The sequence below is a fragment of the Spea bombifrons genome, chromosome 3 (assembly GCF_027358695.1).
Source record: "Spea bombifrons isolate aSpeBom1 chromosome 3, aSpeBom1.2.pri, whole genome shotgun sequence".
Lineage (NCBI taxonomy): Eukaryota > Metazoa > Chordata > Amphibia > Anura > Pelobatidae > Spea > Spea bombifrons.
Window position 1 is genome coordinate 55,720,879 of NC_071089.1, and position 12,521 is coordinate 55,733,399.

At 37.0% G+C, this 12,521-nt stretch overlaps 1 protein-coding gene across 1 annotated transcript in view; it reads left to right on the top strand.

The window, feature by feature from the left end:
• Positions 1 to 12,521, top strand: part of TRDN (triadin) — a 184,000-nt gene that overhangs the window by 85,206 nt on the left and 86,273 nt on the right. Inside the window, exon 19 of the mRNA XM_053459015.1 lies at positions 7,411 to 7,476. Coding sequence (XP_053314990.1) covers positions 7,411 to 7,476 — 66 coding nt within the window. The remainder of the gene's footprint in view (positions 1 to 7,410; positions 7,477 to 12,521) is intronic.

The following is a 12,521-nucleotide window of genomic DNA, read 5'->3' on the forward strand; positions in this document are numbered from 1 at the left end:
GAGGATAGGGCATTTATCTTTACTTTACTAGTACTATTTACTAGTGGTTATACACATAATATTCTTTGGCACGTATCACAAATATTGCACGCACCATCATGTTACAGTATCATAAACATTTTTGACAATGCTACTGTCAAGTGGAGATTACTTATGGAACTAAGGGACGCATAGGGGAACTGCTCAGGCAGGTAGGTGCAGTGGGAGAAGGGATGAAGGGGGATTGTAGAGTCCAGGGAATATGTCGACACACACACTGCATAAGTCAGCACAGGTAGGGCCTCAGGTGCACACATAAATCCTATATGCTACAAACAGTACAGGAGTAGTGGGAGGTCCAGAATGATGATGTGATGAGAACAAGGCTGAAGGGCTTGGAGTTCAGTTACCAGGAGAAACTTGTCACCACCGAGAATATCCTGCAGCACCAGGCAATACCATTCCGAAGTAAAAAATAACTGGTCAAAGTTGGAGGGCATAGCAACTGAATATGCTGTCAACATCATAACTACATTCAGAAAAACACAGAAGGCCTTCACACAGTGGTTTAAAAGAATCGTCAAGCAGAAGATTGCTATGAAGTATGCAGGTGAAGGCCCCTACTGCCATTACATTTATCAGTTGGGAAGAGCTACTCCAACAGAGAATGCATACCACCACAGTCACCACTGTTGCATTAACATTCCTTTACACAGCATATTTGCAAAAAAATATAAGAGATAGTAGGTAGACATTCACAAGTCCATTTTGTTTTGTGCTGTGTAAAACGTTTACAAGGACTGGCAGAACATTACCCCTATGGAAAACAGATAAGCCTCAAACATGAGCCATTTCTTAAATCAAACATTTGGTTCACTGTCTAATGTGTTCCCATCCAATTCATGTAACAGGTTGGGTAAAAGGTAGCTAAATTCCAATGCTTAAAGGCAACTATACATATTACTATATACAAATGCAAACTTGTTGATAATTGTTGATATTTTAAGATTGCAATCAATGTTAATATATTATTTTGCAATATAGATCCTACAGTCACATTGTCACCTTCTACAATCAGACCAAAGACAGCAATGTTGATGCCCTCCACAAGGCATCCCTGGATGCCACAACTCCCTACCCCTCCTCAATGCACCTATACTGTGCTCCAAGTTGATGGTTATACAGTATGCTTAACTTAGTTAAGTTAGTTTCTTCATAAGTAAGAAAGACAGTTTTTTTCAGAATCCACATTTATAAAATCATAGATCCATATAACAATAACAAACACGATAATGCATCAGATGTATATTTCAGGAGTTTATCTGATGGGAACCTCCACATATTTTTTTTTACAGAAAAAATAAGGTCTATAACTATAGTACTGTGCAAACACTTTCAAAAATAGACATGTTAAAAACAAATTATGTTATAACTAAATGCATATACTTCTTGTTCTTCTTTACGTTGAAGGTAGTTCTTAATGACTTTAGCTGTATGTTTGAGGTCATTGTCAAGGTGCAGAATAAAGATGGGGCTAATTAGATGCCTCTCTAATCATTTTGCATGATAAATATCTGCTTGTACTTCTCAGCATTGAGGAGACCATTATTTCTGACCAAATCCCCAACTCTATTTGCAAAAATGCGTCACAAACTTGCAAGAAACATCCAGCATCATTGTTTCCTGCAAACACTCTTGTACCACTCTCTAGCAAACAATCCTTCTGCTTGACTTTTACTACAGCCAAATATTACAAATTTTTACTCATCAGTCCAGAGCACCTGCTGCCATTTTTCTGCCCCCCCCAGTTTCTGTGTTCTTATGAATAGTTCAGTTGATTGGGCTTGTTTCAACAAGGTTGCAAGTCTTCCATAAAGACCACTTCTGACCAGACATTTCCATACAGTAGATGAGTTGATGAGCTGATTGCACTGGTGGACATCTTCTGGTTGCAAAGTGAAGTAAGCATGATGTGTCTTTCATCTGCTGCAGTAAGTTTCCTTGGTCGACCACTGCATCTACAGTCTTCAAGATTGCCAGCTTCTTTGTGCGTCTTTAAAAGAGCTTGGATAAAACCCCTGTCTGCCTTGAAATTTCTGCTTGAGAGAGACGTTGCTGATGCAGTATTTTGTCACCTTGTGTCTTGGTGCTCAGTATTGCCATGGTTTATAACTTTTGACATTAAACTGCCTTCAGCAACTTCACCTTGTTAATGAGTTTGGCTGTTCCTCACCCAGTTTTATTCTTCCTACACAGCTATTTCTGTTTCAGTTAATGATTGTGTTTAAACCTACATATTAAGCTGATGATCATTAGCAACTGTTTGGTATAATTGTGAAATAATATGCCTACAAAATCCCCAACTTTGTGGAGAAGAATTGATGCTGTTTTGAAGGCAAAGGCTGGTCACACCAAATATTGTTTTATTTTAGGTTTTTCATCTGTTCACTCACTTTACATTTTGTTAAATGAGAATTATCATATATTTTGTCGAATCATTTGTAGTTTACAGCACTTTTTCACACCTGCCTAAAACGTTTGCACAATACTGTATTGTTTGTTGAGCATGCAGAACTCCTGGAAGTATCTAAAGACGTGTGTGTTTATACCTGTACATGTGTGCATATTGATATCAAAATGGAAAAATTGAAATGAGACATTTGTGTAAAGCATTACCATTATGATTGAATGCATGTTAGTAAATACTAATTAGAATGACTAAGGTAAATGAGTCATGGTAATGATGAATGAATCTCACACAATATATAATTATTAATAAACATTCGCTCCATCTAAGTAATTAAAACCAATTAATTTTGTGTCAACATTTTAGAAGACAGCAGGCTGTGTTCATGTGCAGAAACTGTAAAGCAAAAGCAGTATTTTGTTTTACCAATATCAGATCATTACTAGCCTTTCTGTATTAATGTATGCAATATTTGTTTTATCTATTAAACGTTGTATATTTAATACTGTTTTTCAAATAATGTATGAAATGCCTTATCTATTCTAGAAATCACAAGGTGTTCTGGCCTAGCAAGCCATGAAATATAAAATATCTTATTACTTAGTTTAATTTCATAAAATTTTACACAATGCAGTATTAATTAACCTTTATGTTAACCAAAAAAAAATGACATTAACATACACCTTTATTTTTAATTTTACATATTGAAAATGTGTTACCTCTGGTCAGTTTAGCTTAATTTGGAACAACCAACAGTAATTGTATAAATGTATTTATTTTTTAAATCAGTTTTGATGAAGTTATTATATATAGAGAAAAGGAAAACTTAAAACGAAAAGATATAAAACACAAAAAGTAACTGTAAGGAGAAAATGTGCAAATAAAAAAAAGTATGCTTTTGGTGTATGTTTTATGACTTTTGGAGTTAAATATTTTAATGAGGTGTGGATTTCTAATTTAGCGCTTGCCTCCAAATACAATATGTTCTAGTTCTCACTAGATATAATTTCAAAAATAGTTAAGCATTCTTAATGCCTAATAAATTTAGCAATTTAGTTTGTTTCAGAGATGAAACACAATTTCTAATTAGCCAGAAATTTTGTGTTAAAAAAAATGGAATAAACTCCAAATAAACACTGTACTAATATGAGTATTGGCTATAAACATGTTGATGATTCAATATTTTTATAACTTATCCGTCAAGCCATTTTGAAGCGTTGCAAAATTACAGTGTTTACAGTCAAAGGTTTTCATTTAAGGCCTTTATTTAAAACCAGGTAATAGTCCATTAACCCTTCACTGTCACCTTGAGCCACATTTTTGTTCTGTTGACCTTTTGCTGATAAACATTTGTTAGTGTGAGCACAGGAATGGAATCACTGATAATGTTAGTTTCGCTGTGCCTCCACGCTTTAGCGCGGTGAAAGAAGCGAGAAACAATTTATTATTGTAGTTCCTCTGATTTTACTGCTGCTGGGAAGACAGCAGAACAACTATTAATCTGGCTTGGCCAAGGATGAATTTATCTGCATGGGTGGGTATAAATGAGAAAACGGACCTCTGTATGTGACATGAAATATGATTTCCTAGATGAGAATTCCCAGCACAAGGTTAGAAAAAGTGAAATGGAAAAAAATATATGCAGCTAAAATACTGGTTATATAAACCTTTAGCATTCTTAGGTCTAAGAATATATTCATAAAAGATCATAGTGTAGAGATTGGAGCATCAGTGTTTTAACAGATTTAACGCATCTGAGACTGGAACAAGCCTATCTGCAATACATTCTGTATTCTTGGAGACCTGATAGTAAATATTGCCTGTAGATGCAGTATTAGAGCTCAGAATTAGGGTATATAATGTACACAAGCAAGATTTGTGTAAAATATCTATGTTCTGGAGATCACTTGGGTTCAGGAACAGGGCTGGGCCAACTTTGAGACATTTCACATTAGGCTTGCCTGCTTTGTGAGGCTGCCACTCAGTAGGGTTATGTAACCCTACACTAAAACTGCAACTGTGTGTACGTGGTCCAAGCATTAATGAAGCCTTGCAAGCTAAGCTGGTTATATTTGGTGTGTGTGCTTTAATGGGGGTCCTCTTGGCTATACCTGTCCCCTACTCTGGGCTAAAATGTGCCAGTCCTTCCCTGATATAATATCTGTTTAATAATGCAGGCACTGATGGGTTATGTAATAAAACAACTTTCTTTAATGAGAGGTATACATACAACCAGTTAGTGCCTGTATTCATAAACAGATATTGAATGACCCAGCAGAACAGCACCAGGGCAATTGATTGGATTTATGTGTGGATGCAAGTACCTTGGACTACATATATTAGTGCTGTGGAAAGGTTTTAAGTAAGAATGCTTTCAAAAATGTTAATAGTTTATTTTTATCATTTAACAAAATGCAAAGTGAGTGAACACAAGACAAATCTAAATCAAATGAATATCTGGTGTGACCACACTTTGCCTGCAAAACAGCATATATCTTTGGAGAACACAGTTCTTCTGTGGATTTAGACAGCCTCAGTTGGTTCTCTCTCAGTTGATTATTTTATCTTACACACAAGACTGATAATGCATTTTAATAATATGTTGCTTGTGTTAATATGTAAACATTGTTATGTTATTTGTGTATGGGACTATACAATATAGGATTAGGAAAGTCAAGCTTTTGAGATATGGTAGTTTGCACATTGTTTTCTACCGCGAAATGTCAAGTTTATCTGTTTTCATCACCTTGGCCCACTGTTCACAACTTGAAATTGCTTTACAACTGTTTTCCTTTGAGATTCTCTAATCTAGTGTGTGACAGCTGTACGCTAATGTTGTACTTTCATTCACTTACTTTCAGAATAGCACAATGTAGTCTAAGTAAGTGCTTGATGACTCTGCTTACTGACCATTCAACGTGGCTTAGTACATATATTTGCAAAATATGTTGTCGACAGAGTTTGGCATTTCACTCTTACATGCTTTGTTACGTGTTACTCTATAGTTTCTTTGTTCTTGTTCAAGTGTAAAGTTGCTAACTGACTTGACATTTGGCACAGTTTCTGATACGTCCATTAATTGTATTGCTGTGTTGAAAGTTTGGTTAGATGACACGTGCAGTGCCCTGGCACAGTTCATATGTAATGTAGCCCAGTACTTTTTAAATTGCTTATTTTGTCTGTAACATATTGTGGATAGGACTTTACAATTCACTATTAGAAAATCAAAGAAATCAGAAATTACATATATATTCATACCATATGAAGTTTTATTGGTATTTCATTAATATAATCCATCTATATCTAAGATATCCTTAAATAAATCGTGCTTTTGGATTTGCTTATTATTAGACATATTTAACAATCTGTGACATGTACATTTTATAGGATGTGATGAGTAACTCTAGCCTTTCTTTTAGGAAGTATTAGTAAACTCCAAGTACATCTAAACACACTGATAAACTCCTGACTAGACTCAGTCAGAGGAAAGTGAAGGGAATAAACTTCAGTTAGAAAAGAGTTTGGGAGACATGGACAGTATGTATGATTTGACAAAATGAAATGTACAAGCCCAGGCCTGGATCTGCACTGTAGATGCACCTGGGCAACAAATACTAAATAGTCCTCCCATCTAGCTCTGCACATCTCTCAGCTTACCCATTCTGTCCACTGTCAGCCCTTTTGGCTTATGCCAATAGGTTTGGGGAGTATGTGGCAGACCCTGTTCATTACTGGGGAAAGCTAGCCCAAAGCCATGTGTGTGCATGCACATGTCTATTAGAGAGAAAATCCATTTTTTTCAGGACACCTATACATTGTAAAGTGCTGCTCTGCAATATGTAGTATTGGAGTAGTATAAAGTGTGTGGTACCAGAGGGAGTCCTAGAGGACAAATGACACCACAGTTCAGTCATCGCTTTTTAAACTTGCAATATTCAGCTATGCAAAAAAAGCTACCAACCCTCGGAAAACTTGATAAGCATTCAGGCTTGAATTGGGCCTCCAATGCACTGTATAAATATAATGCTGCCACTTACTATCAGATTGAATTAAGCACAAGAGGTTCCAAAGCAACCTCATGCAACATTCAAATTGCATTTCAGAGCACCCAGAAAACATTTTTATAAGGCTATCGCTCTACTAAAGGTAGCACAGCCATTTATTAGATTCTTGTACTCCACCAAACCATTTTAAGAGCCGCTTTGACCGGACAAAACAGAAAGTTTGGGACAATTATAAATCTTCTCAGAAGTGGGAATCCTATGAAAGTCTGCAAGGAGTAAAATCTAAGATGGCACAAAGGAACCAAAACAAAATGATCTGGGATGATTTCCTGCCTCTATCTGTGTTCCTGACTTCACCATCAGAGTGCATAAATAATGTGATGGGCAAACATGGAATTCATGGCAGAATATCTGAGATATTCAAATGCAGCCTGCTGGACATTGAGGTGCGGCCCGAATGAGATCTGCAGCTTGAGGATCACAAATACGTAACAGGAGATAAATACTTACCACTTTGTTCAGTGACACACAATAATAATCATATAATTGCTTGTTAATTAGAGAAATCATTGTTTTGCTGCCCTTGCTGTACATACAATTCTCTTATTTATATTGTATAACAATATATATCTTGATAATCTTGGGCCTATAGTTTTGTTTTTCCTATAAGTGAGTTAGTCCGACAGAACAACTAATATTATTGCTATAGAATGAAAAGCTCTATACAGTGCATGGTTTCTTTTGGCTAAGAATGTGTTAAGACTCAAGTGTGAAAAGCTTTCCACTCTTTATTATAATTATTCTCACATATCAGCAATTTTTAATTAAATTGTCTGCAAATGACAGAAAATAATGATATAACACAATTTTTTTTTCAAGCCATTAGTAAGAATGAAAGATTTCAGAAATATTTTGACCTCATGTGTCATTTAATTAACCACCACTTTTTTTGTTTTACAGGCCTCCCAGTATCCCCTGCTCCCTTGCCTCAAAAACCAGCTACTCTTCCGCCTCCTTCTATAAAAGGTACGTGATTGATTCATGTTAGCATTTGACCAATATAGATATATTACAAAAACCCCCAAAAGGCTAAGACATTTATCATTGAATGTTTATTTATCATAAGAATCTTAGGCGTTTTTAAAAAGTTGCATACAACTGCTTATGGAGTATCTAGAATTTCAACATGGTTAACTGAGGACCTTATATCCAGTGTTAATAGAACAAGAGCTGTGTTTTGTAGGAAATATGGATATAACAAAATGGACTTAAAAAGGAGATGTTACACATTAATTAAAAATAAAAAATACAAAAAATACAAAAAATAACTGCGATGAGGGATAACCCCCTGGTCAAAGCCTTTGGATAGTCTTCCTTTTTCTTTCTCTTCTTCTTCTTTCTCGGTCCTTCTTCTCTCACTCTCTAATCTACATAGAAGCAGCTCCACCAGCTTTGCTAATTAACGACATACAGCAATAGGAGAATCCCCTATGAACTAGTTCTACAGAGATGTCAAGCCGAATATATGTTGTATTGGCAATCTGATGTCTCCAGGCCCACTTTGTAGATCAATATATTTTGCTACTACTTGATGTGGATGATACATAAATTGTAACCCTGCGTGGAAGTCTTATCTCATTGTACAACAAGCATGCATCTTCTAATGTCTATTTCTTTCTTTCAAAGTATGAAAAGCATCCTCAATAAAATATTAAGTATTAAAAAAATACAAACAATAACAACATTGCACATGGGATATTTAAGTACAATTTCACCAAAGGCTAAACTTAAATCAGCTTCTTTTTAGAATTGGATTATTGCATTTAACAATAGTTTTCCATAAGTTTTTAAGACATAAGTCCCATCACATAATCAGTGTAATGAAGAGTGAGTCTAATAAATGTGAAACGTTCATTAAATTAATTAAATTCTCTTTTTGTTGATTGAATTAATTTGAATCTAATGAACTAGAAATGTGCCAAAAGGATTCTGACAAGCATAGAGAGGACTTTACTAAATCAAAAAGCTATGGGCAAGTGGCGTGATACAGAGGCTTGATACATACGCAAAAAGAAGACAAATTATATGCGGCTGCTGAAGTGGAAATTCAAGTTTATGAAAAACATTTGTCTTTCTCTAGATAATGAACCTGCTAGTTTGAATAACAATTGGGAACAATTAGGGTCACCAAATATTTCAGTTTCAACTAAAATCCGAACAACAATAAATACCAAATAGTCTCCGAAAACATTAAATGTTTAGCTGGATTTGATCATAAATCAGTGTTGTCTATGCGCAGCTCAGACAACTGTAAAATGGCTGTAGAGTTTTAGGTTAAATGTTTTGGTTAAATTAGTGGAACTAATTGGCTGAATGGATTTACAAATATTTCATATAATCCCTTGTGGAGATAAGGCACTAGAAAAAAAACCCTGCTCTGTAAAATGCTTACAGGTTCAGTCCTGAAAACTCTCTTGTAAATTACATACAAACAATAGTAAATGACATGGGGCAAGATGTAAAAGAACAAAGGAGAAGCACATTTATACATAAAACATTGTCATTAAGTGTAATCAAGAACACTCATACAGAATCCGACAAAAATAATATTCTTGGTTGGGAAGATGGGTGCTAACATTTTGGTTACCGTCTCCTCTTGAAAACTCCAGAGTAATATAAACACAGCTGCAGATAAATCCAACAGTGAAGATTATATCAAGATGGTAGCAGAAGGATACAGAGATCAAACCTCTGGCTATAGAATGTAGGAAGAGTCGATTTGAACCTAAACCGTTAAAATATATAGTTTTCTAAATAGCTTATCTTCCTTTGAAATCTTTTGGAATAGGAAGAGGACATTTGCCCATAAGGTGAACAGAATCAGTCTTGAAACTAGGTGTTTTGGTAGAATGTATTGGGAATTCTTTGACAAAAAAGCAAGGTTATGATAAACTATGGTCTTCAGCAAGTCTCTGAAAAAGTATTCGATAAAGGTCAGAGTAGGTTGAGACATTGCCTTTTTATCCCATAAAGACACAATCAGTAAATACTCAGAAGGCCACCATTCAGGCTACCTGTATCCTTTACATCAAGCATATAAAGTGAAAATATTAAACTTTTTTATGTAGCATGCAACTTTTTTCCCTTCCAGCTTTATTTTTTCTGTACTTCACATCTAAATTGATGTGCTGCTGAGCATAAAAAGAAAACTGTAAAGTGCAGGGTGTTGACACAGCAGAAGCTAATTACAGCCAATGCAATACAGATAGTAGTGTTAATGTTACTTTAGATCAGGGGTGCCCACGTTTTTACTGCAGTGGGCCACTTCATCAGAAATGTATATGTGTGTGGGCTGCACTAATTTTTCACTGAGAGAAAATATGGCCTTTAATAAGAAACGCAGATTAAAATAAAGTAAATAACACAATACCCTTACTTTTCCTCTCACTGATTTCTGGGCCTCTGAAGTGACTACAAATTCAGGATTCTAGATAAGTAAAAATTAAATAGTTCTATTTATTCTAGTGATGTACAAATAAATTCAGTAACACTGTTAATATATAAATATATATGATTGTTTACAGCAATCTCAGGCATATCCAGCATGTACTGGTTGCCTGGGCATGATAGGAGTGTGATTGCTGTTAACAAATATCGTTCTTGTATTTTTTTGCTAACAGCAATCACACTCCTATTATGCCCAGGTAGCCAGTAAATGCTGGAACCTGGGCATGATAGGACTGTGATTGCTGTTAGCAATCACAATCCCATCATGCTAAATCAGCCAGTACATGATGAAACCTGGCTAGCTGCCCCCCTTGTGTATTGATGCTGCCAGCAGCATGGGGTCTGCACATCACTTACAGCCACCCTGTGCCATGCCCCCCCCCCACTTACACATCCATGTTATCACACACACACACTCATTCATATACTCATTCATTCACAGATTCATTCCTTCAATCACGCATACTCATTCATACACCCACCCCCTTACCTGCACTGCAGCTCTCTTGGTGCCGCTCGCTGGTTTACCACAGGGGCCGATGCTTCCCTCTGCGACGTTTGCATTCTGTGTGAGCAACTTCTTTTGTACTGCACAGAGGAAGCAGGAATGGAGCAGAGTCATGTGATGTGACGTAAATTCACATAACTCTGCTGGGTTCCGCTTCCCCTGTGCAGTACAAAAGACCCTTCCACAGGTAACCAGCAGGACCCTTGCGATCTCGGTTGCCCTGGCTGCAGGTCTCATGCGGGCCGCACCTCGAGGTCCGGTGGGCCGTATTTGCCCCGCGGGCCGCATGTTGGACACCCCTGCTTTAGATGTATCTTTATCCCGTGTTAAAAACTTTATTTATTTTGCTTTGCAGCTACTTGTATATATAAATTGATTTAGTTTAGTTTAAAAAAATAACTTAATTACACTTATATGAAAAAATATTGGGGTTAAAGTAAAATATTTGGAAAAAGCCATTCGTGACATTTCATTTAGGGTAGGAGTAGCACAGGGGCTCCTTATTTTATGGTAGAGTCTATGTGCTGGCATTGAGTCTAAACTGCCACTGTTTATGTGTCTGGCATGTCAGACACAAATGGTGATTGAAACTTAGAAAGTGATCTAATATCACTTTCTTATCTTAAACCGTGTTGTTGTAATGCCTCAATGTCGAGGCATTCAGCAACACCGAGATCAGCATCAGGGGCCATGTCTGGCCCCTCCCCGGGGACGCCTGTTTTAAAAGAGTTTAGGAGGCGATCAAACAACAATATATAACTTGTTTGGGTACACTAAATAGGTGAAGAGATAATTACATCGAAACACGAGCACTGCAAAAGTGTTAAAACAGCCTTGGTACAAAAAATAAAAAACACCCTGGTCCTTAACACCTTCAGTCCCCTATAGACGTACCGGTACGTGCAAAAAACACATCCCAAGAATCCCCTATGGACGTACCGGTACGTCCTGCACTCCCCCCTGACAGCAGAAGCCAGCATCGCCAGCTTTCTGCTGTCCGATAGGATGTAACAGCTTCCAGCATGAAAGTCTGCGGGGACTTGCATAGAGATCACAGTGTGATCAGTGCAGAAACCATGTTTCTCACCCTCCTCCCATGCTGAAAAAAGAGATGGAGAAAAAAAAACGGTTAGTCATTTAAAAAAAAAAATCGCTAAACTTCTTCCCGTGCTTCAGATTCCTTGGTGTCTAGTGGTGCTAGCCGGTAGAGGTCTGTGCAATGCGTGCAGACAACCTCTGCTGCTGCTGCCGCTGGGGCTTCTATGAATGAGTACCGAAAGGTCATGTGACGTCGGGGCTCTGTCATAAAAGCCCCGGCAGAAGAGGAGGATCCGAGTCCCCTGCAGCGCTGCGGGGAATCTGGATCTTAGTCTTGTAATCAGAACGCAAACAGACAACCTTGAATATAAGACACTGGTTTTTTTTTTGGAGCATTTATTTATCTAAGCCAGAGAGCTCGAGTTGAGATATGACCATCCCAAAGTGTTTTGGGCACATATACGTGACTAGCTACAACATATATCCCACCATGCATGTAATAAGTTCCTTCCCCTGAAGAGGGAGGGCTCCGTTGCCAAAGCCTGGAAGTTCCCAGGTATGCTTGACGCTACTCACCACTTCATGGCATAGAGGACCCACAGCTTTCTTTCTGGGTCTCATAATTATAAGAACCACAATAACCAAGTGTATTAATATGGCTTTATGCAACTGGTATTAGGATACAAAAAAACCCTTGTGCTTGAAGGTGTTTAAAATGTATAAGCCTGTTTATTATTTTCACTTTGTATCAGTACATATGCCTTCTGTTTGCTTTTTTACATTTCTTTCTCATACTGGCAGATGGTAGTACAGTGGTTCTGAATCATTTGACCAATTTTCTACAATAACTGTATATACTAGTCAACAGTGACGGGTGTATACTATTCAACCCTTTATATGGTGCTTAATGAAAATTCAGTAGCAGATGTTATTCTAATTTTGACATTTATGAACACTTCTAAATATTTTACAGGCAATGAGGAGAAATCCCCACGCAGTCATTCTGTCTAGTGACTAT